The sequence below is a fragment of the Dama dama genome, chromosome 11 (assembly GCF_033118175.1).
Source record: "Dama dama isolate Ldn47 chromosome 11, ASM3311817v1, whole genome shotgun sequence".
In the NCBI taxonomy this organism is placed as follows: Eukaryota; Metazoa; Chordata; class Mammalia; order Artiodactyla; family Cervidae; genus Dama; species Dama dama.
The window spans coordinates 67,848,714-67,875,574 of record NC_083691.1 but is presented as its reverse complement, the minus strand read 5'-3'; the positions used below and the strand labels follow the sequence as shown (position 1 = coordinate 67,875,574).

Here is a 26,861-nt window from a genome sequence, read left to right as displayed (position 1 = left end):
ACAGAAATATTTACATGATAGATTCTCTTCACTAAAGACTTCTGCTTATGCTCTACATTTAGAACTAACTAAAATTACAGATTGAGTGGTTACAAGTTCTCAAATGAACAAGTTATCAAAAACTAAAGTTTCTGTCCTAACTGCCCTCCCACCATAAAATAAATATTTGGGATCTGAAAGAATTTTCTTTTAACTAGGATGTAACTGTCCCAGGGGTCTGCCTGCACATATATCCAATGCAGGATATGGGAAGGTTAAAATGGGCTTTAAATAATACTGGTGAACTGATATGATACTTAGGACATTAAGCATCTTAGCAACATTAAGTTGCTCTAGGGCAACATTTTCTCCTCTTAGCTTACCAATAGATTGCTGACAAAACTAAATTAGTTTTAACAGCAAAATGTCCCAGCAAATGTGGATACAATTCCTCAGTACCTATGTCAGATTCCCCCACCACATACATACACACACACACATACAAATAAAACACAAATAAAATCCATTACTTGGATTTATAAGAGGCTGTGTGAAACTAAAATTATGAAATTATAAATGAGCATATGGAATCTTGTTAGAATTTAACTATAAACTTAACTTAAAAAATAAACAAGAAATAAAAACCACAAGCTTGGCTCTTAAATCCAGTAATAAGAGCAGTGTGCAGGACACTGTTAAGCAAAGCATGATTCTACTTAAGTTGTGAAGGCCCATAACATGGTGCACGTCTGGGAGGTCAAAAGTTTCCTAGTCTACAAATAGAAGGTCACATGTTCAGTTTTTAAAGATGACAGGCAATTACTAATGGGTTTTATTTTTAATTGAGGTATACCTGACTCATGAGAAACCTGGGTGCAGGACAAGAAGCAACAGTTAGAATCGGACATGGAACAATGGACTGGTTCAAATTTAGGAAAGGAGTATGTCAAGGCTGTATATTGTCACCATGCTTATTTAGCTTGGGCTTCCCTGATGGCTCAGATGGTAAAGAATCTGCCTGCCAAGCAGAAGATGCAGGTTCAATCTCTAGGTTGGGAACATCCGCTGAAGAGAGAAATGGCAACTCACTCCAGTATTTTACCTGGGAAATCTCATGGACAGAGAGCCCGGTGGGCTACAGTCCGTGGGTCGCAAAGAGTTGGATATGACTGAAGTGACAGCACACACAAAGCTTTCAATGGCCTTTCCCTGGTCAATAACTCTGGGGCAGGATTTGATTACAGGTTAGCTTGGTTACAGGCTGTGTTATGCTGTGATAACACACAAACTCTGAAACCCAGTGTCTTTGAATACAACAAAGGTTTTATTTCTTGCTCATGCAAATCCTCTTTGGGTCAGGTGATTCTCCAAGGGAAGTGTCCTGAAGTGACAACTCAGTGCTCCAGGCTACTTCTATCTTGTGTCACCGCCATCTCAAACATGGCTTTCAGACTTTCTCAGCAAAGGAAAGTGACAGCACTGAGTATTCACATCCAGTATGACCTATGCTTTGACACTTAAACCAATCACATAAAAATTAAGGCTGAACTATGCATTCTTCCTGTGTTCTGAGGGAGAGAAAAATGAAACGAAATTCAATTATATGAGGTATGTCTCTGTAGCATCGAAATATATACATGAGCAGGTGTAAACAGATAGGCAGTTGAGGAGCTGCTGTATACCACAGGAGCCAAGTCTGATGCTCTGTGGCCCCCCAGAGAGGCGGGATCAGGGCGGGGATGGAGGGAGGCTCACGAGGGAGGGGATACATGGACACTCATGGCCAACTGACACTGCTGCGCAGCAGAAACCAGCACATCATGGTAAAGCGATCACCCTCCAGTTAAACATAAACACAGCCCATCTCTGCCATAACGACACAATTTACTGTGACAACGATGTAAGGCAGGCATTACTATCACTCCTCCTTATAACTGAGGAAATCAAGGCTCAGAGATATTAAATAACTTCTCTACAATTAGAAAGTAGTGGAGGTGTCTAATTCCAGAGCTCCAATCTTTAACCACTTTACTCTATCTGATGTCCAGGCAGACTGGCACCGTATCATTACCAAGGAGTTAAACAATCAGAAGAGTTAAAATTTTCCATTAGCCTGAAATAAGATTGCACCTGAACATCCAACTTTTTAACAAGTAACTCAATGATGCACTAGTTTTGAATAAGAAACATACTCTTCATAGAGAACAGAAAATCAAATGTTCCAGTATGCTTGATTACTTTAAACCAGATATGGCTTGAGTAGACAACTGGAATGCTAGCTAATTATTACTACAAAGGTACACTTCAAACTTATACTATGTTATATGTCAATTATATCTCAACAAAGCAGGGAACAAATTACTACCAGAAAGGAATATAGATCAACTATTCCTAAACCTTTCATACTGTTCATGGGGTTCTCAAGGCACGAATCCTGAAGTGGTTTGCCATTCCCTTCTCCACCTTAACCTGCCTCCTGAGAAATCCTATATGCAGGTCAAGAAGCAACAGTTAGAACCAGACATGGATACAATGGACTGGTTCCGAACTGGGAAAGGAGTATGTCAAGGCTGTATATTGTCACCCTGCTTATTTAACTTAATATGCAGAGTACATCATGAGAAATTCCAGGCTTGATGAAGCACAAGCTGGAATCAAGATTGCTGGAAGAAATACCAATAACCTCAGATATGCAGATGACACTGCCCTATGGCAGAAAGCACAAAAGAACTGAAGAGCCTCTTGATGAAAGTGAAAGAGGAGAGTGAAACATCTGGCTTAATATTCAACATTCAGAAAACTAAGATCATGGCATCTGGTCCCATCACCTCATGGCAAATAGATGGGAAACAATGGAAACAGTGACAGACTTCATTTTCTTGGGCTCCAGAATCACTGCAGATGTTGACTGCAGCCATGAAATTAAAAGACACTTGCTCCTTGGAAGAAAAGCTATGACCAAACTAGGCAGCATATTAAAAAGCAGAGACATTACTTTGCTAACAAAGGTCCATCTAGTCAAAGCTAGGGGCTTTCCAGTAGTCATGTATGGATGTGAGAGTTAGACCATAAAGAAAGCTGAGTGCCGAAGAACAGATGCTTTTGAACTGTGGTGTTGGAGAAGACTCTTGAGAGTCAAATCAGTCAATCCTAAAGGAAATCAGTCCTGAATATTCATTGGAAGGACTGATGCTGAAGCTGAAACTCCAATACTTTGGCCACCTGATGTGAAGAAATGACTCACTGGAAAAGACCCTGATGGTGGGAAAGACTGAAGGCAGGAGAAGAAGGGGACGACTGAGGATGAGATGGTGGGATGGCATCACCAACTTGATGGACATGAGTTTGAGCAAGCTCCGGGAGTTGGTGATGGACAGGGAAGCCCAGTGTGCTGCAGTCCATGGAGTCGCAGAGTCGGGCACAACTGAGGGACGGAACTGACTGACTGATTCCTAAACCTGTATTTTGTTTCTGGTTTTTATTCCCTAGTTTTTAACTGTAAATATAACAATCTCACAAGATAAGTTACCACAAATAGTTAGCTTGATGTACTGACCACATATGGTTTTTCTAAAAGAGTATATGAACAAGAAGCATTGCTCAAAACTAGCAGTGCTGGTTAAAGTTTCATAGAAACTTGGTTTAAACTGAATACTCACTCAGTCTACCATATTTAGGCTGGAGTTGTTATGTGTTTGCTGGGTTTCACAATTGAAATACTTAGCCTATCAACCTTTATTTTTTCATTTCTCTTTTACCTCTACTTTTAAGATCAACTGTTTCTTAGAAATATATTCTCAGTCTGCAACACAAAGCAGCTGCACTCTAATACTTCTTAGGTAGTATAATTTCGAATGCATTGCTAACTATCACTTATTTAAAACTGAGTGTAGAGTTACAGTATTTAGAGACAACCGCTCAAAGTGCACACAGGTACCCTCCAGATACTATAAATCTAGCCCTGGTCAAGTCAGAGCAACAGAGACCTGAGTACCAAGGCCCACTTAAGAAGTGTTTTTATTGAATTACCATAGTAATTCAATATCTTGGTATGACAGCAATGGGCCACATTGGAAACTGGTAACATAAAATCCCAAGAAACCATGGCTACCAAGATGTTTTCTAGGAAACTGTCTAGCACAACATCCAAGAATATCTGTACTTCTGAGCAATGAGTTTGTTTTAATGTTACGAATTCTGTAACCTAGATCAAGAACTGTAGAGCTCAGTCACAGTCAAATTTACAGTGTATCCACAGACAAGTTTCAGACTACACTGATAAACATTTCCTGACTCCATGCTTTTCTTTTGCTTCCACTTTGAACTTGTTTTACTGTTTTTTGTGTGATAATCTGTATGTATAAACTGTTTCAAATTCTGTTTAGAACAAAACAGAGGAACACTGAAAAGAATAAGTTGAGAGTTTCAAGGGGCCCTTACAGAATCCCTTGTAGAATAGATCCATGGATAGATAGAATTGCTCAAAGCCAAGTGCTTTTACCATAAGCACATAATTACCTAGACTTGATCTTGGTCAGTTGGCTAGGGCTTTGAAATTTTTTTAATTAAGAAGTCTATTGCTATGTACATTTAAAATGATGTTTCTAAGAGGTATATACAAGCACATGATCAAAAAAATTGCTATTAAAACTATAACCAGTCAGCAAATTTTACCTGGTATACTTTTCCTTTCTAATGCAAAAGAACTTCTGAAAACAAATCTGACTAAATGATTAAAAGATGAGCAGCAAGGAACTGACGGTCTCTTTTATTTTTAAACTACAAGGGCAAGGTGCTATGTTTTTAAGGAGGAAAAGGATGAGGAAAAGAGAATTTTGAGCAAGTATAAGGCATCTCCAAGATGCGAAAAGAGCTTAGGAAAAGAATACAGAAAATCTTTTCCTTGGGATAGATACTGGTATACTTAAAGGAGCTAGAGAACTGAAATTATTCTAGGGGCTTACCAATAGTAGCAGAGCCACAAGAAGCATCCTTTCCAAAAAAAATTAAAGAAATATTTTGACAAGGTAGCTTTATGATAAGTTACTGGAGAAACTGGGGTGAGAGCAAGACTGTCCTATACTTAGAAAGGTAATCAAAGAAGTGTGTTTGTGAGCCCACCACCTTCAGTGTTAAAACTCTGGCCATGCTTTTTTTTTTTTTTCAGTGGGTTTTGTCATACATTGACATGAATCAGCCATGGATTTACACGTATTCCCCAGCCCGATCCCCCCTCCCACCTCCCTCTCCACCCGATTCCTCTGGGTCTTCCCAGTGCACCAGGCCCGAGCACTTGTCTCATGCATCCCACCTGGGCTGGTGATCTGTTTCACCATAGATAATATACATGCTGTTCTTTGAAATATCCCACCCTCACCTTCTCCCACAGAGTCCAAAAGTCTGTTCTGTACTTCTGTGTCTCTTTTTCTGTTTTGCATATAGGGTTATCATTACCATGTTTCTAAATTCCATATATGTGTGTTAGTATGCTGTAATGTTCTTTATCTTTCTGGCTTACTTCACTCTGTATAAGGGGCTCCAGTTTCATCCATCTCATTAGGACTGGTTCAAATGAATTCTTTTTAAAGGCTGAGTAATATTCCATGGTGTATATGTACCACAGCTTCCTTATCCATTCATCTGCTGATGGGCATCTAGGTTGCTTCCATGTCCTGGCTATTATAAACAGTGCTGCGATGAACATTGGGGTGCACGTGTCTCTTTCAGATCTGGTTTCCTCAGTGTGTATGCCCAGAAGTGGGATTGCTGGGTCATATGGCAGTTCTATTTCCAGTTTTTTAAGGAATCTCCACACTGTTCTCCATAGCGGCTGTACTAGTTTGCATTCCCACCAACAGTGTAAGAGGGTTCCCTTTTCTCCACACCCTCTCCAGCATTGTAGACTTTTGGATAGCAGCCATCCTGACTGGCGTGTAATGGTACCTCATTGTGGTTTTGATTTGCATTTCTCTGATAATGAGTGATGTTGAGCATCTTTTCATGTGTTTGTTAGCCATCTCTATGTCTTCTTTGGAGAAATGTCTGTTTAGTTCTTTGGCCCATTTTTTGATTGGGTCATTTATTTTTCTGGAATTGAGCTGCAGGAGTTGCTTGTATATTTTTGAGATTAATCCTTTGTCTGTTGCTTCATTTGCTATTATTTTCTCCCAATCTGAGGGCTGTCTTTTCACCTTACTTATAGTTTCCTTTGTTGTGCAAAAGCTTTTAAGTTTCATTAGGTCCCATTTGTTTAGTTTTGCTTTTATTTCCAATATTCTGGGAGGTGGGTCATAGAGGATCTTGCTGTGGTTTATGTCGGAGAGTGTTTTGCCTATGTTCTCCTCTAGGAGTTTTATAGTTTCTGGTCTTACATTTAGATCTTTAATCCATTTTGAGTTTATTTTTGTGTATGGTGTTAGAAAGTGTTCTAGTTTCATTCTTTTACAAGTGGTTGACCAGTTTTCCCAGCACCACTTGTTAAAGAGGTTGTCTTTTTTCCATTGTATATCCTTGCCTCCTTTGTCGAAGATAAGGTGTCCATAGGTTCGTGGATTTATCTCTGGGCTTTCTATTCTGTTCCATTGATCTATACTTCTGTCTTTGTGCCAGTACCATACTGTCTTGATGACTGTGGCTTTGTAGTAGAGTCTGAAGTCAGGCAGGTTGATTCCTTCAGTTCCATTCTTCTTTCTCAAGATTACTTTGGCTATTCGAGGTTTTTTGTATTTCCATACAAATTGTGAAATTATTTGTTCTAGTTCTGTGAAAAATACCATTGGTAGCTTAATAGGGATTGCACTGAATCTATAGATTGCTTTGGGTAGAATAGCCATTTTGACAATATTGATTCTTCCAATCCATGAACACGGTATGTTTCTCCATCTGTTTGTGTCCTCTTTGATTTCTTTCATCAGTGTTTTATAGTTTTCTATGTATAGGTCTTTTGTTTCTTTAGGTAGATATATTCCTAAGTATTTTATTCTTTTTGTTGCAATGGTGAATGGTATTGTTTCCTTAATTTCTCTTTATGTTTTTTCATTGTTAGTGTATAGGAATGCAAGGGATTTCTGTGTGTTAATTTTATATCCTGCAACTTTACTATATTCATTGATTAGCTCTAGTAATTTTCTGGTAGAGTCTTTAGGGTTTTCTATGTAGAGGATCATGTCATCTGCAAACAGCGAGAGTTTCACTTCTTCTTTTCCTATCTGGATTCCTTTTACTTCTTTTTCTGCTCTGATTGCTATGGCCAAAACTTCCAAAGCTATGTTGAATAGTAGTGGTGAGAGTGGGCATCCTTGTCTTGTTCCTGATTTCAGGGGAAATGCTTTCAGTTTTTCACCATTGAGGGTGATACTTGCTGTGGGTTTGTCATATATAGCTTTTATTATGTTGAGGTATGTTCCTTCTATTCCTGCTTTCTGGAGAGTTTTAATCATAAATGGGTGTTGAATTTTGTCAAAGGCTTTCTCTGCATCTATTGAGATAATCATATGGTTTTTATCTTTCAATTTGTTAATGTGGTGTATTACATTGATTGATTTGCAGATATTAAAGAATTCTTGCATTCCTGGGATAAAGCCCACTTGGTCGTGGTGTATGATTTTTTTAATATGTTGTTGGATTCTGTTTGCTAGAATTTTGTTAAGGATTTTTGCATCTATGTTCATCAGTGATATTGGCCTGTAGTTTTCTTTTTTTGTGGCATCTTTGTCTGGTTTTGGAATTAGGGTGATGGTGGCCTCATAGAATGAGTTTGGAAGTTTACCTTCCTCTGCAATTTCCTGGAAGAGTTTGAGTAAGACAGGTGTTAGCTCTTCTCTAAATTTTTGGTAGAATTCAGCTATGAAGCCATCTGGTCCTGGGCTTTTGTTTGCTGGCAGATTTCTGATTACTGTTTCGATTTCCTTGCTTGTGATGGGTCTGTTAAGATCTTCTATTTCTTCCTGGTTCAGTTTTGGAAGGTTATACTTTTCTAAGAATTTGTCCATTTCATCCAAGTTGTCCATTTTATTGGCATAGAGCTGCTGGTAGTAGTCTCTTATGATCCTTTGTATTTCAGTGTTGTCTGTTGTGATCTCTCCATTTTCATTTCTAATTTTGTTAATTTGGTTCTTCTCTCTTTGCTTCTTAATGAGTCTTGCTAATGGTTTGTCAATTTTGTTTATTTTTTCAAAAAACCAGCTTTTAGCTTTGCTGATTTTTGCTATGGTCTCTTTAGTTTCTTTTGCATTTATTTCTGCCCTAATTTTTAAGATTTCTTTCCTTCTGCTAACACGGAACCTTCTCCAGAATAGATCACATCCTGGGCCATAAATCTGGTCTTGGAAAATTCAAAAAAATTGAAATCATTCCAGTCATCTTTTCTGACCACAGTGCAGTAAGATTAGATCTCAATTACAGGAAAAAAATTGTTAAAAATTCAAACATATGGAGGCTAAATAACATGCTTCTGAATAACCAACAAATCATAGAAGAAATAAAAAAAGAAATCAAAATATGCATAGAAATGAATGAAAATGAAAACACAACAACCCAAAACCTATGGGATACTGTAAAAGCAGTGCTAAGGGGAAGGTTCATAGCATTACAGGCTCACATCAAGAAACAAGAAAAAAGCCAAATAAATATCCTAACTCTACACCTAAAGCAATTAGAGAAGGAAGAAATGGCCATGCTTTTGCTTAGAAATCCAGTATTTCAAAATCCAAATAAGGGAGGGCAGAGTACAGATGACCAACATACAGAAACTGAATGTCCTGAAAACTGAAGAAAAAAGAACAGTGGGGTACATGAAGACAGTCTTGAACAACAGAAAGAAAGAGAATCACAATCCCATTTGAAACTGAGGCAAGTGAGTAGACAGCCATTATCTCTTCCTTCCAGCCTTACTTAAAATCTATCATCATAACAGCTCCTGTTACCTGCAGAAGATATTCTCAGTGGAATATCTGGAATGAGAGTATCTTGTGAAACCAAGAACACAAGCATTTCTTGAGTAGTTCGCAGTAAGAACAGGGTTTAAAAAGTCTTCCTAGTATAGGAGTAAAAGACCTTAACACTGGGCAACACAAGAATCAAGGTGGATCACGGTTTCTAAACCTGGTCACTAGTGACATTCAGGTCAGGTAATTCTTTGTTGTGGGGGGCTGTCCTGTGCACTGTAGGATATTTAGCAGCATCTCGCTGGCCTCTATCCTCTAGATGGCAACAGCACCCCTACCAATTGTGGCAATCAAACTAGCCCTTGTGGGGAGCAAAAATCATCCCTGTTGAATACCCCTGCGATGGATGAAACAAGTAACAAACAGCTGCCAGGAATAACTTACTCTCTTGGTAAGCAGCACTCCCAAATCACCTCACCTTCTGAACGAGGAAACAGAGAGAAGGAACATCAGGATTTGTAGGAAAAATGACAACTTCAAATTCTGAATATGTCAAAATGTGGGATACCAAGTGGAGATGTCCAAAAGTCAGCTGGACGTATGTGACTGGAACCAAGAAAAGCGGTCGTGGAAAGAAAAATAGACTAGAAAAGCATTAGCTACATTAATACCTCTGAGAAAGGCTTTTGTAAATCTTCAGCCAAAATAAAATCCTCTTAAGAGATAATGATTATTACCCTAGCAAGCTCTACCTAGTACCTAATTAAATAAGAAGCCCTTGATGTATTTAGTCTACCACAGAATAATGCATTCATGTACAATTCTTACCTTCATCTGGACAAACCTGCCATATGTTAAAGTCTTCAGAGTAAACTCTCACATATCTTTACTAATTGATAGGCTGCAGTAATTTTCCCACTTGGCATATGCTCCTTCTTTTTGCCTTTTTGTTCCCAAATAGATATTTGCCCTCTACCACTGCATACATAATTAGCAAGAGCAGATACAATTCTCACATGCACATGAGCTTTTTAACATTGTCATTAAAGAAATTCTGTGCTGGAAGATTTAGAGACTCCAAACAGATTACACTTTTTCTTCAACAAGAAACCTCACCAAGAGTTTGAATATACCTCCGTTCAAGAATATATTTTCTTGAATGTCTGTTTTTGACTGAGAAAATTTACTTAAATGTAATTTTCCAAGAAATTAGAGGATATTTCTACATATGCTAAGTTCACTTGTTAAAAACCTATTCAACATGTTTTATGAAGGGTGACATTTTCATGCAAAAATAGTGATGAAGAAATAATTTTCCTAACTTAAGACATAATCTGGTGAACAAAATAGATGAAAATAAATCTACATAAGTAAACAGAAATACTTTGCCTATGTTATATTTAGTTTAATTTGGTTTCCTTGTGTATAATCTTCTATTGCATCCTCTTTATTTCTTTTTTAACTAGCTTAAAAGCTTTCTTTTTTATAAAGTGAGAGTAAGTTGATAATTTGTTTTCATTTAAAATATCAATCAATTCACAAAATTTCTACCCAGCTCACCTTCATAGTTATATCTTACCAACACACTGGCATACATTCAGTAAGTTAACAATAAAGAATGGTGATACTTACTTTTAGAGACAATAAAATATTAAACAGAGCACACACATCAACACACACTCCGAAGAGGAAAATTACATCTAGCGTTTTTCTGACCACAAACTAAATATTGACCAACAAAATTTTTAGGATTCACTTTTGCTTGCATAACCCTTACTAAAAACAAAAGGGTATCATTAAAATATCACTAAATACCTGTTATTCTTTACATGCTCCTTAGGCTAAACTTATAAAATCAGGTATGATTAATGTTGAAGGAAATTACTATGATCTCCCTCGCAGTTCCATCCTCTCCCCACATAAAGAAAATGCAAATGATGCCCAATTTAATTATGTTCTCCAGTGACTCTTATCACTTAAAATTACAACACAGCTAGAGAAGGCAGAGAAAAAAAAGTAGTGACATGTATTTTAAAATTGTACTTTCTTACCAATATGTTGCTGGAGAGCCCAAGAGGAGTTTGAGGCACGAGCAGACAGCATCTTTTCAACAGCTGGAGGAAGTCTCCTCCAATTAGTAAACTCCAAAGTGAAGATAAGAATGTCATCACTGACTGAGTCAATCCTACATTGGCAAGATATTAACATACATTTAGACACAAAATTCACAAAGGATTCACTGTGAAAACAAATACCATATACCAATTCTTACAACATCCTGATGCGGAGGCAGACAGACAACAGCAGCAAAGAAAATATTTATGAAACAAAAGGCAAGTTCAGTGGATATGAAAAATCATCAAATCAGGTTCCTACAGGAAACTCAAATGACTGTGCATGTAGTTGTCCAATAGATGACCAGAGGAGTTTCTACTCTAGCAGAAGAAGAATGCCTTGTCCTTCCCCAGCAGCAGTGGTGAGAAAAGACAGATTTAGTGTCACTGTCATTAGTGGGTATGCCATTATGTCCTCCCAACTGGACCATCTTGCTAAATCTAGATTGGTCATCCTTATAGACACAATTTAACAGTGAAAGAATAAAGTCTAAACACCCAAAAGTGAAAGTGACTCAGTCATGTCCGACTCATTGTAACCCCATGGACTATATAGTTCTTGGAATTCTCCAGGCCAGAATACTGGAGTGGGTAGCCCTTCCCTTCTCCAGGGGATCTTCCCAACCCAGGGATCAAACCCAGGTCTCCTGCATGCAGGCGGATTCTTTACCAGCTGAGCCACAAGGAAAGCCCAAGAATACTGCAGTGGGTAATGTATCCCTTCTCCAGCAGATCTTCCTGGCCCAGGAATTGAACCGAGGTCTCCTGCATTGCAGACAGATTCTTTACCAACTGAGCTATCAGGGAAGCCAAAGCTGTCCCTAAACTGGTGTATGGGAGAGACGGCTTATTTCTGACCAACCCTCAGAGATTTACTACAACGGTTGTCATCAAGAACCTTCCCCATTACAGATGAGACTCACCAGAATAAGTTTTGTCTTTAAGGACTGAAAGAAGTGGTTGAAGACAAACAGTTCTACCTCTCTTTTTTCAAAATAATGTCAGATTTCCTACCAACCCACCCAAAAGAGACTTCCCAAATTTTGTAAGTACTTGAATCCTAATGGAAAGGGCAATGACCTAGGAAAAGTTCTGATTTCTAACAATTCTACTGCTTACAAACATGTTGCCTAAATTCTTTAAGCCCTAGATCCTGGTCTCTAAAATGAGAATAACACTTACCCTGTGTATTTCAGGAGACTGTTCATAAAAGTAGCTGAGGCAATATAGTGAACAGATTTTTAAAACTATAAAATACTATATAAATATCTGATATTACTAGAACCGGCTTGGAATTTTCAGTACTATATTCTCAGTGGGCCTTATAACATTGTACACATGAAATTTAGTCAAAACATAAAGACAACTCTAAATTCTAACAAGATTACTCATCTTGTACTCAATTAGATACTCCCCTAACATCACATTGTTCAAAGAAAAATAAAATCATTAGGGTCTCTGATGACTACTTCAAAACCAGAAATTCTTTTCAAGGTCACTTTTTTGGAGACATTACTGAGCAAGGACAAAAGAAAGGGAAAAATAAAAGAAAGAAACTGAGTAATACTCTAAACTTGTCATCTCAAGGACAACTTATTTCATGTAATTCAGGGTCCAAAGTATCCTTGAAATGACTGGTTAGAGTATGAAAATTATTTCCCAAATTTTTAATTCTCTAACATGCACACTCATATAAGGAAAAACAAACTACAGCACAAACACTCTGGGAAACATTTTACTTCTAAAGAAATTCTCAGTGAAGTCACAATTTATCAGAAAACACTGAGAATAAATGAAATGATAAAATATATTCAAAGGCAAACAATCTCCTTCACTTTCTAGGAATCCACACCAAAGGTTTCTCAGTTCCGGTTCCTTATTTCTTTTTTAATGGTTTCATTTTTCTATCTTAATGTGCTTTAAGTCTCACTGTGATCAAACACAAAGTCATTTTTATGCAGTTATCTAAACACACACACAATAAATCTGTTTATACAGCTTTAGTTAATATAATGTTGAGTATTTTACCAATGCTGACAGTGCCACTAAAAATGTATGGTTACTGTACTACATTGATCATTACACTGTACAAAGCAGCTGTACAATCATAAACAATTGACAGTTAATCAACTAAATGCACAGATGACATTCACTTTCTATTATTTGTCTATTGCATTGAGGGTGTGAGGGATACCTAGTGTTGCATTAAAATATTTCAACTCTGTAGCTCATATTGTGACAGGCAATTATTTAGTCAGATACATTTTTAAAGACTATTTAAGACAAGCAATATCTAGGAAAGACATTTATAATTCACATGACAAAGATTAAGCAAGAGACTTACATGTGACATAAATAAAATACAACCAAAATCCACTTTAACAGCGTATTGGAATTTTTATGGGATAATTTTTTATAACAGTTCTTTGAATGTAAACTGATCAAAGAAAGCAAAATATCCATCACATTCAGCATAAACACTGGCTTTATCCATTCAATAAAAGATTAGCATACAAAAATTTGACCATGTTATGCATTTTTACTGCTAAAGTGAAATTTTCCATCGTGTTTTTTCTAATAAATATAAAGTAACTAAAGTTATTCCTTCAGAGTAAAATACATGCAATTTTTGTTCTCAATTCAATAGCTGAAAGTTTTACAATTTACTAAAAATAATATGTAGTTTACTGTTTATTAACTTTTTTCTATCCAAACACATCCAATAAACAAAGCACAAACCCAGTGGCTTATTACCACAAAAAAAATTCTCAAATAGGCAAGTTTTCACATGAGGGGCAGGGAACCCCACAGAAGAACTAGGGATAGAAGACTATTTTAGGAGCCTTTTAGTAGGATAAAGCTAAATAATTCCCTTTTCTTCCAACAGTCTATGTAGTTGTCTGAGGAGGAAAAGAAAAGAGGATACATTTAACTTTTTCCTTATAGAGGTTATTCCTAATTTAGGAATAGGAAATAGAAAAGTTGGCCCATATTCCTCCAGTTTAGGCAACAGATTAAAGTACCCTTGTCACTCAGATGGTGAAGACTCTGCCTGCAATGCAAACTACCCGGGAGCGATACCTGGATTGGGAAGATCCCCTGGAGCAGGGAACAGATACCCACCCCAGTATTCTTGACTGGAGAATTTCATGGACAGAGGAGCCTGGTGAGCTACAGTGCATGGGGTTGCAAACAGTCAGACACAACTGAGCGACTAACAAGGTACCTGAAATTAAGTGGCAAAATTACCACAAACCTGGGGATATACAGGACTAAGGCAGTAATAATAGCATAGGGGCTACAAAGACAGACTTGAGCCATACTACTGGACAGCCTGGGTCCAAATCTTAAGCTCTAGCACTAAATAGCTGTGTGAACTTTGGCAAGTATGTCGAACACTCTGTGCCTCAATCCCTTTCTCCATAAATTAAGGATAATAGTATCTACTATATTTTATATTAAATGAGTTAATAGTAAAGAATCAATCATAGTAGCTACTGTATATCAGGCAATAGTTTAAATGATAGTTAAAGAAATAAACAAACTAAAAACCAGAATGGAGCATGAAGGCTGAAAGTAATAGGAAGTAAGATAGAGCCAAGTAAGTAGCTTCAGTAGTAAAACACAAGGAGCATAGTTAAGAAAAATGTGGGTGCCTTGGGAGTAAGAACAAAATGGAGTGACAGAGGAAAGGGAACACACTGCCAGGACTGCCCACAGTTATCTATGAGCTGGATTTACAGTAGCATTTTGGGGAGGGAATAGTGAGGGGCAACTGCTACTAGCTGTCAGAAGCCCAGACACAACAATAAAATCCACTAAGTGAAAAGTTAAAGGTACTTACATAGCTCTGTTAATAGCTAGATATAGCATTCAGTAGTGAGTGTTTACATCTCAGCAGTGAATGTATGTGTGCATGCACATGTGCACATGTAAAGGGGGTTTGTTAGGACAAGTAAACATATACAAATAACTTTTAAAAATTAGATTTCTTAATTGTCAATAATTTTATATCTTAGTTATCAAAAATATACTATGAATTTTTGTGAAAATTTATTGAAATGGTATACAGAGAATTACAACAATGAGTACTTGACAGGTAACTATGTATTAATCAATCAACTGCTGGAGAAAGAAGTAAATACAATCAGGGACTCAAACCACTGTAAATTATAAACAAAAAGTAAAGTTGAGATTAGAGCATGTATGTAAATTTTGCTTTCCTTCTATATTCCTCAAACCACCTATCAGATAGCAGGTTTTCCTCACAAGCCACCAAACTGAAACATTCTGTATCAGAAAGACATGATAGTCCTAAACCTAAAATTTTAAATCTCTGCTTAGAGAAAATTGTTGAATTCTATATTATGGTAGACATAATAAAAAGGTGAGATAAATAAAGATCTGTCAAATAAAGATTTTTTGTTTACAACATAGATGGAGAGGCCACCAGGTAGAAGATGGAGTCACAGAAATGCAAATTAAATTTACAAGTAGGAAGCACCAGTGTTGCCTGCATGAATCCCAGAGAGGACCTCTTTGAAAAGCAAAATTTAAATAACAAGATATCAAAGCACTCTTCTGCTGAAATCCAAAATTTCAGTACTTGCCTAAACATTATTTTAGCAAATGATAGTTCTGAAGCACAAAAATGAAATCTTCCAAATATTTCATTGATATTTTATAAAACACCCATGTTCTCTAGATTCCTAGAGACTTTTATTCTATTTTCTCACTTGACTTAAATTATCAGACCAAAAGAGTTCTCTCACTGCTACAATTATCAATAATTTCTCAGTCCATCTAGACACGTAACTCCTGCAAAGGCTTGTGTATACACAGATGTATAGAACAGACTTTTGGACTCTGTGGGAGGAGAGGGTGGGATGTTTTGAGAGAACAGCATCGAAACATGTATATTATCAAGGGTGAAACAAATCACCAGCCCAGGTTGGATGCATGAGACAAGTGCTCAGGGCTGGTGCACTGGGAAGACCCAGAGGGATGGGGTGGGGAGGGAGGTGGGAGGGGGGATCGGGATGGGGAATACACGTAAATCCATGGCTGATTCATGTCAATGTATGGCAAAAACCACTACAATATTGTAAAGTAATTAGCCTCCAACTAATAAAAATAAATGGGAAAAAAATATTTAAAAAAAAAAGTTTTTATCCTTTTGCCCTAGAAAAATTCTGACTAAACTTTCATATAATCACTCATAGGCACTGCCCTTCTGATAAACCACTTGAGGTAAACAGTTGTATCCTCAGCTGCTTCAGATATCAGTATTTATTGAGAGAGACTAAGTTCAAATAGTCAAGACGCTACAGGATAGGAGTATTCAATCTAGTTGTCTAAGGGATGCTAAAAATCGCCAAAGCTACTACAACCATTCTGTTGCAGGTGTTTTAAAAGCAGTATGAGGGATGGCCCAAGTAGAAGAAATAGCCCTCCCGAGAGGATTCACTGGCACCCATTCCTTTCTGTTCCCTTCTAGCCGCCTCCAACCTTTTTCTAGGATTCTATCCTTACATTCAGGGTTCCCAATGGCTCAGTGGTAAAGAATCTGCCTGCCAAGTGGAGACGCAGGTTTGATTCCTGAGCTGGGAAGATCCCCTGGTGAAGGAAATAGCAACCCATTCCAGTATTCTTGCCTGAAAACTCCCAAGGACAGGGGAGCTTGGTGGGCTACAGTCCATGGAGTCACAAAAGAGTCAGACACGACTTAGCAATAAACAACAACTATCCTTACATTCAATCTCACTATTAGCAGGTCCCCAATTCCTTCATCCCAACACAGCCATCACAATCAAAACACACACAATAACAACCTCCTCCCAACACAGGGATTTCAAGAAATTGGGGGAAATGAAAGAGTAAGGTCCACAATGGTAGTTTCTTACCAGGAACTGCACAGGAGATTCAGTGGGTCAAATCCAGCAAGCAGCAGAGATGGCAACCATTCTTTATATTTTGTCTGTGCTTTCACTGCATGATTTATAAATTCAGATATGTGGTCCCATGGTGTTGATGGGCAACATTTCTTCAAAAAGTAGCGAAATACTGAAAACCTCTCATACTTCAGGCAGTATGCCAAATGAAGTTCATTTAGCTGAGCTCCATATTTCAAAAGAATATTTACAATTCCAAAGAAGTCACGGCTCCATGAGCAAAAAGAAAGGAAGGTAGGGGAAGGGGGGGGAGGGGAAGGGAAGAGAAGATTTTCACATTAAAAAAAATTCTTACAAATAGTTAATAGTACTTATGACTGGAAAATAAGAATAGCAGATGCTCAAGAGGGAGGGGACATGTGTATACCTATGGTTAATCCACGTTGATGTAGAGCAGAAATCAACACAACATTGTAATTAGATGTACAGCAGAAACCAACACAATATTGTGATTATCCTTCAATTAAAAATAATTTAAAAAAGAATGGCAGATGTGATAGTGGATGGTTTTACGTGTCCAGTGGATTGAGACTAGAAGACATTTAATTTACATCATGCTGCATGGTTTTTAATTTTCAACTATGAACAAGTCATGCCCTTAGAATTTAAAATACTTACCTTAAATAAAACTGTCACTGACAAGTAAAATTCTTTTCAAATTGTGATATTTTTATGCACAATTTATTATCTATACTACAAAATACTTGCTAAACAAAGTTAATAAACAATGTGATCAGTCAAAAAAGACAGGTCAATTTTCCCCTTTCTATTAAATTTCTAGTGGTAGAAAGCAATCAAATAGAAAGCCTTTTTTATGAACAAAAACTTAACTTACAGCTTTACATTTTTTAAAATTAATCTTTGTCAAGTGTTTTACTGAATGAAAGTATATTATTTTATACCCGCTGAATTGGTTACCTGTTTTAAAAATGATCATCCTGCTAAGTTGTGCTTAAAATGACTAAAAGTAAGTTTAATTCTTTTATGAGAGAGCTAATCAGCAAAATGTGTCAAAAGAGGTATCATAGCGAAGTTATAAAGAGCACAGACTGCAGCCAGACTGCTCAGCCACTTACTAGCTCTGTGACCTTAACCATCCTGGCACACAGAACTAGCATTATATAAGTATCTGCAAAATAAAATGATATGCAAAGTAAAATACCACACATTTAAATACAATAAACATAAATCCTGGGAATTTATCTATGAGACAAAAAGAAATTATATCCTATTTGCACAAATATATTAACCACAGTATTGTTTATAACAGATTTTTTTAAATAAATTAACTGTTTAACAGAGGAGGAGATACATGCAAAATATGACACAGTCATTAAAAACTAAAATTATGATGGTTATGTGATCACATTTAAAAAACTGTTTATGACAAAACCCACTGAAATGTTGTGAAGTAATTAGCCTCCAACTAATAAAAAAAATAAAAAAAATTAAAAATTAAAAAAAAATTAAAAAAAAAAACTGTTTATGATATAACTTTAACAAAGTTCAATAAACATGTATGTTTACTACGCAGACAACTGTGAAAGAAAATATGCAAGAATAAAATAAGTCTCCCTCTGAAACTGGCATTAATGCTATTTTAAGTAACAAGAAATAAAAAGAAATACTTCATTATTCATAGTTTTAGAGAATCTAAATAATTAAGAATCGTAAAAAGAATATAAAAAATATAAAGCATTTAAACCATTGTCATGTGAGACCAACTACTTCTGAGAACCTGAGTCCAAGGTTTCAAAGCAGTTAAACACCATATATATAAATATCACTTATGTAAATTTTTGTAAATCTGTTCTATTTGCTCTCCAATTTGTGCTTCTTTTCTTCAGTTAAAATATTAAATACTAATTCTCTTTATTATTAATAATACACATACCAATTAGAAAAGAAAAAGCTATAACTCTAAAATTTTCTTTACAAAAATTAATTAACTTTGTTGTCTGTCTAGTATATATTGATATTTGTTCCTGGAAACACCATCATTCTTATCACTGTTCTTGAAAAGAGCCCTGTATATTCATTTTCTTTCTTATGTCTATTTTCAGATACAGGAAAGCTAAAAGAATTTATTGCCAACAGTCCTGCACTACAAGAAATGCTAAAGGATATACTTTTTTTTTTTTTTTAATTTTGTATTGGGGTTTAGCCGATTAACAAACAATGCTGTGACAGTTTCAGGTAACAGTGTAGGGACTCAACCACGCATATGTATTTGTATCCACTCTTAGAGGATATACGTCTGATGGTTTTATTTTGAATAGTTAAAAGCAATTTCTTTTTTTTTAATAAGCAATTTCTTTCAACCACTCTGACCTCATTTAACTAGGCTCTCATTATTCTGCCTGCAGTGATTACGTGCTGACTCCCCTACAGAACAGATGAGCAACACACAACATGGACTGTTGGACACATTCCAACAAACATAAAGGAAAAGTGGGAAAGCCTCGAGACACCGCCTCCTTACGAATGTCATACACAATTCTCAAGAGCACTTAATTTTCAAGGCATGTATGTTTACATGGACACTTCAGAACCTGGCTGAACTCTTCCCTCAAGCAACGTGAAAGCATCAATGGCCTAACCACAGATGCTTTAGCTCTCAGAGAGGACGACATATTTTTGCTACAGAATACAAAGAGCCCAAAATGCACCCTGTTATATTAATTGCCACAGATAGCTAGAGAATCTATTTTCTGTTTATAAAAAAAAACTATAAAACCAAGAGGCTTTCCTCTTCAAGTTTCAAATATAGCATCTAGCCATGTGACTCATTCTAAGAAAAATTTAAGGACAAGGCCATAGATAAACCAACCATCCATCTCTAAATGTTAGAGAAACATGTGCACATATAACTCCCCATAACAACAACCTTTATCTATTCTACACCAGGCAACTATGATAAATGTGTTACATGGAAGATTTGCCTTAATATTCACAATAACCCTAAAAAGTAACTTTTATTACCATCTCCACTCCAGATGCAAAAACTGAAGCTTAATCACAAAACTAGTAATTTGTAAAATTGGAATAATAATAGCAAACCAAAATCCAACAGTGAATATGATATAGCAAATATCAGAAATATCTCTTCTACATTATAAAAACAAAACATCTCAGGAAATAATCAAATTGGGAATTATTTTAAGGGCAGACCTGTTTCTTGAAGTATGTTCCAAGGAACACTAGTCCCTGCAAATGATCTATGTTAAAAAAGCCTCCATAATTAAAATATTTGAGAGGCCCTTTATAATATACACTAGTCCATACGAGAGAGAAATACGGGATGAACTTAATTTTAAACAGTATGCTAGTTACATTTTTAAAACACATGCTCAAGTATTTTTCTTTAAACTCCGGATACACGTCAGAGGAAGTACCTTTAGAATTACAGCAATGGATCCAAACATTAATCAGAAAAAAGCATAAGAAAGAGGATATAAAATGCCCCAAAAGCCTGTAAACACAGAAGCAATAGTGTATTTATTGTAAAGTTCATCCTATGTTTCCAAACTTTCCAAACTCTGATAGACTCATCCCTCCTCAGGAATTCATAAAACACATCACCATAAGAAAAATTCTTAGAAGCCCTTCAGGAAACAAATCTAATTACCACTGCTTAATCCTGTGTTTTCCAAACTTAATTAACTAAAGAACCCTTTTTATCCTGTGTATTATCTATTAACAATGTATAGAAAGAGTATTCTACAAAACACAGCTCTAACTCCTTCCAGTTATCACACTGCCTTGTATTAGAAGGAGTAAAAGCACACTCCTAAAAGGCTTTTGTAAGCTACCTACTGCTACATTATAAACCCTTTTTCAACAGAACTATCGTTTACGTGGTCAATAATAAACACAAAATAAAACTGAAGGATCATAAAGCTTTTTCAGCATGCCTTGAGTTTCTATTACATAATACATCTCAAATATACATAACAAGCTCCAGCAACTCAAGTAACTTCAGTGCTCTACAATGACCTTGATTATTACATGTCAATGAGCAAGATAAAGGCTTAGAGAAAACTTTGGTTAAAATATAAATTACATGGGAATATGTATGTGTTTCTCTTAACACTTAATACAAATTCTTTTTCAAGCCCTGATGGTGAATCAGAAAAACTCTTCAAGTCTTAGAGTAGTCCTTCTTATTTAACACAAATATCAAGAACTACTTATGATACATTAAGGGACTTGGTATAATATAACAGTGAAAAACCACAAGGCACAGAGAAAGAGAAGTTTAAAAACCAAAAATGCAATGTCTAAACCTTATTTGTGGGCTTGTACATCTTCCATCATACTGCCCTTTGAAGTTCAAAGCTGTGCACAGAAACAGGCTCAGATAAAAAAGAAGCACAGTAAAAGGAAATTCAACATGTTAATAAGGTTTCTTTTAAACAAATGGAAATGGACAAATATCTTAATAACCCAACAAAACCTCCAAGCAACTTTTTAGCTGAATTATTAAAAGGCCATATAGTAAGTTTTACTGAATGGTTTTTAGCCACCAGCTGAAAATAAAATAAAGACATTACGTTGTGTCAGATGTATCCATGTGTGATATACTGATAAGAATGGACACAATTATTTTTATAAAATTAACAGGATAACAATGATCAGTATTGATTAGAAAGACAGACATAATCAGGTCAGTTAAGCCAGGAGCCCTTTCTACAGCCATATATAAAAGGCATTAATATGAGTTTAAATTTCCTATAATTTCTCAACTTCCCATCTCTTTTACCCATTCCAGTTAAAGAAGTCTTTTTCTTATATTTTCTCATTTGAGTTGAATTACTCAGCTATGCCCCTGAAAGACTAGCTTCATGTCACTGAAGCTGTTAACTTGTTAGCCCCAAAGGACAAAGAATTCTTTTGTAGAGTGTGGAGGAGACAAGACAACTTTCCATCATGCTTTGGAGTAGGAGAAGAGCTAAAGGTCACTGCTTCAAATAGAAGCCTATTCTCTCCAAGGGATACTCAGTAAAACTGTTTCAGAATGCTAATCCTGAGCTAAAAAGTTAAAGTGGCTGAATAAAACAAAAAAGAAGGGAAAACTTAAAACCCGGAGCCATTATTTATATTTATTATCTTCATCACTTCTTGATATTAATTATACTGTTTGTAAAAGCAGATAACTTTACCATAATGTAACAGGCAAACAGTGCAAAAAACATCAGAAATGTTAAATTCCTAGATCTCAGGAGAAATGCAAGAAAACATACAAATAAGAAAACAAAAGTTTTAACAATTTTTTCCCTGTAATTGAGATCTAATCTTACTGCACTGTGGTCAGAAAAGATGACTGGAATGATTTCAATTTTTTTGAATTTTCCAAGACCAGATTTATGGCCCAGGATGTGATCTATTCTGGAGAAGGTTCCGTGTTAGCAGAAGGAAAGAAATCTTAAAAATTAGGGCAGAAATAAATGCAAAAGAAACTAAAGAGACCATAGCAAAAATCAGCAAAGCTAAAAGCTGGTTTTTTGAAAAAATAAACAAAATTGACAAACCATTAGCAAGACTCATTAAGAAGCAAAGAGAGAAGAACCAAATTAACAAAATTAGAAATGAAAATGGAGAGATCACAACAGACAACACTGAAATACAAAGGATCATAAGAGACTACTACCAGCAGCTCTATGCCAATAAAATGGACAACTTGGATGAAATGGACAAATTCTTAGAAAAGTATAACTTTCCAAAACTGAACCAGGAAGAAATAGAAGATCTTAACAGACCCATCACAAACAAGGAAATCGAAACAGTAATCAGAAATCTGCCAGCAAACAAAAGCCCAGGACCAGATGGCTTCACAGCTGAATTCTACCAAAAATTTAGAGAAGAGCTAACACCTATCTTACTCAAACTCTTTCAGAAAATTGCAGAAGAAGGTAAGCTTCCAAACTCATTCTATGAGGCCACCATCACCCTAATTCCAAAACCAGACAAAGATGCCACAAAAAAAGAAAACTACAGGCCAATATCACTGATGAACATAGATGCAAAAATCCTTAACAAAATTCTAGCAAACAGAATCCAACAACATATTAAAAAAATCATACACCATGACCAAGTGGGCTTTATCCCAGGAATGCAAGGATTCTTTAATATCTGCAAATCAATCAATGTAATACACCACATTAACAAATTGAAAGATAAAAACCATATGATTATCTCAATAGATGCAGAGAAAGCCTTTGACAAAATTCAACACTCATTTATGATTAAAACTCTCCAAAAAGCAGGAATAGAAGGAACATACCTCAACATAATAAAAGCTATATATGACAAACCCACAGCAAGTATCACCCTCAATGGTGAAAAATTGCAGGCATTTCCCCTGAAATCAGGAACAAGACAAGGGTGCCCACTCTCACCACTACTATTCAACATAGTGTTGGAAGTTCTGGCCACAGCAATCAGAGCAGAAAAAGAAGTAAAAGGAATCCAGATAGGAAAAGAAGAAGTAAAACTCTCACTGTTTGCAGATGACATGATCCTCTACATAGAAAACCCTAAAGACTCTACCAGAAAATTACTAGAGCTAATCAACGAATATAGTAAAGTTGCAGGATATAAAATTAACACACAGAAATCCTTTGCATTCCTATATACTAACAATGAAAAAACAGACAGAGAAATTAAGGAAACAATACCATTCACCATTGCAACAAAAAGAATAAAATACTTAGGAGTATATCTACCTAAAGAAACAAAGGACCTATACATAGAAAACTATAAAACACTGATGAAAGAAATCAAAGAGGACACAAACAGATGGAGAAACATACCGTGTTCATGGATTGGAAGAATCAATATTGTCAAAATGGCTATTCTACCCACAGCAACCTATAGATTCAATGCAATCCCTATCAAGCTACCAACGGTATTTTTCACAGAACTAGACCAAAGACTTTCACAATTTGTATGGAAATACAAAAAACCTCGAATAGCCAAAGTAATCTTGAGAAAGAAGAATGGAACTGGAGGAATCAACCTGCCTGACTTCAGACTCTACTACAAAGCCACAGTCATCAAGACAGTATGGTACTGGCACAAAGACAGAAATATAGATCAATGGAACAGAATAGAAAGCCCAGAGATAAATCCACGAACCTATGGACACCTTATCTTTGACAAAGGAGGCAAGGATATACAATGGAAAAAAGACAACCTCTTTAACAAGTGGTGCTGGGAAAACTGGTCAACCACTTGTAAAAGAATGAAACTAGAACACTTTCTAACACCATACACAAAAATAAACTCAAAATGGATTAAAGATCTAAATGTAAGACCAGAAACTATAAAACTCCTAGAGGAGAACATAGGCAAAACACTCTCCGACATAAATCACAGCAAGATCCTCTATGACCCACCTCCCAGAATATTGGAAATAAAAGCAAAACTAAACAAATGGGACCTAATGAAACTTAAAAGCTTTTGCACAACAAAGGAAACTATAAGTAAGGTGAAAAGACAGCCCTCAGATTGGGAGAAAATAATAGCAAATGAAGAAACAGACAAAGGATTAATCTCAAAAATATACAAGCAACTCCTGCAGCTCAATTCCAGAAAAATAAATGACCCAATCAAAAAATGGGCCAAAGAACTAAACAGACATTTCTCCAAAGAAGACATACAGATGGCTAACAAACACATGAAAAGATGCTCAACATCACTCATTATCAGAGAAATGCAAATCAAAACCTCAATGAGGTACCATTACACGCCAGTCAGGATGGCTGCTATCCAAAAGTCCACAAGCAATAAATGCTGGAGAGGGTGTGGAGAAAAGGGAACCCTCTTACACTGTGGGTGGGAATGCAAACTAGTACAGCCGCTATGGAAAACAGTGTGGAGATTTCTTAAAAAACTGGAAATAGAACTGCCATATGACCCAGCAATCCCACTTCTGGGCATACACACTGAGGAAACCAGATCTGAAAGAGACACGTGCACCCCAATGTTCATCGCAGCACTGTTTATAATAGCCAGGACATGGAAGCAACCTAGATGCCCATCGGCAGATGAATGGATAAGGAAGCTGTGGTACATATACACCATGGAATATTACTCAGCCATTAAAAAGAATTCATTTGAACCAGTCCTAATGAGATGGATGAAGCTGGAGCCCCTTATACAGAGTGAAGTAAGCCAGAAAGATAAAGAACATTACAGCATACTGACACATGTATATGGAATTTAGAAAGGTGATAACGATAACCCTATATGCAGAACAGAAAAAGAGACACAGAAATACAGAACAGACTTTTGAACTTTGTGGGAGAATGTGAGGGTGGGATATTTCAAAAGAACAGCATGTATACTATCTATGGTGAAACAGATCACCACCCCAGGTTGGATGCATGAGAGAAGTGCTCCGGCCTGGTGCACTGGGAAGACCCAGAGGAATCGGGTGGAGAGAGAGGTGGGAGGGGGGATCGGGATTGGGAATACATGTAAATCCATGGCTGATTCATATCAATGTATGACAAAACCCACTGGAAAAAAAAAATAATAATAATAAAAAAATAAATAAATAAAAAAGAAAACAAAAGTTTTTGGAAACTATAAGCAAGGTGAAAAGGCAGCCTTCAGAATGGGAGAAAATAATAGCAAAGGAAACAACTGACAACGAATTAATCTCCAAAACATACAAGTAACTCATACAACTCAATACCAGAAAAACAAACAACCCAATCAAAAAGTTTGCAAAAGAACTAAACTAACATTTCTCCAAAGAAGACATACAGGTGGCTAAAGAATCACATGGAAAGAGGCTCAACATCACTCATTATCAGAGAAATGCAAATCAAAACCACAATGAGGTACCATCTCACACTGGTCAGAATAGCTGCCATCAAAAAGTTTACAAACAATATATGCTGGAGAGGGTGTGGAGAAAAGGGAACCCTCTTACACTGTTGGTGGGAATGCAAACTAGTACAGCCACTATGGAGAACAGGGCGGAGATTCCTTAAAAAACTGGAAATAGAACTGCCATATGACCCAGCAATCCACTGCTGGACAAACACACTGAGGAAAGCAGAATTGAAAGAGACACAAATACCCTAATGTTCATTGCAGCACTTACAAGACATGGAATCAACCTAGATGTCCATCAGCAGAAAAACAGGTAAGGTACATAAACACAATGGAGTTTTACTCAGCTAAGAAAAAGAACACATTTGAGTCAGTTCTGAACAAGTGGGTGAAACTGGAGCCTATTATACAGAGTGAAATGAATCAGAAAGAGAAACACCAATACAGTATATCAACACATATATATGGAATTTAAAAAGACATTAATAACAATCCTATATTCAAGGCAGCAAAAGAGACACAGATGTAAAGAACAGACTTTTGTTCTGTGTGGAAGAAGGCGAGGGTGGGATGATTTTAGAGAATAGCATTGAAACATGTATATTTACCATATATAAAATAGATGACTAGTGCAAGTTCAATACATGAAGTGGGGTACCCCAAACTGGTGCTCTGGGACAATCCAGAGGGATAGGGTAGGGAGGGAGGTGGGAGGGAGGTTCAGGATGGGGGTATATATTGCACTTATGGCTGATTCACGTCGATGTATGGCAAAAACCACCACAATATTGTAAAGTAATTATCCTCCAATTAAAATAAACTAACTTAAAAAAAGTTTTTGACTCATTAATAACTAAAGTCAGATAAGTGCTGATTAAATCTTTTATACAATGATCTTATACCAAGCCAACATTACTATAATAACATACTGTTACTATAAAAATAAAATTTCAAAACTCATACCACAGGCTTCCCTGATGGATCAGTGGTAAAGAAGTCTGCCTGCCAGTGCAGATGTGGGTTCAATCCCTGGTCCAGGAAGATCCCACACACCATGGAGCAACTAGGCCCACGCACCACAACTACCG

General features: G+C 36.4%; 1 protein-coding gene across 1 annotated transcript in view; it reads right to left on the bottom strand.

Moving 5' to 3' along the window:
* The window catches only part of ASB3 (ankyrin repeat and SOCS box containing 3), a 129,455-nt gene that overhangs the window by 14,480 nt on the left and 88,114 nt on the right, over positions 1-26,861 (bottom strand). The window contains exons 8-9 of the mRNA XM_061155448.1: positions 16,882-17,139; positions 10,916-11,049 (exon numbers count right to left, since the gene is read on the bottom strand). Coding sequence (XP_061011431.1) covers positions 10,916-11,049; positions 16,882-17,139 — 392 coding nt within the window. The remainder of the gene's footprint in view (positions 1-10,915; positions 11,050-16,881; positions 17,140-26,861) is intronic.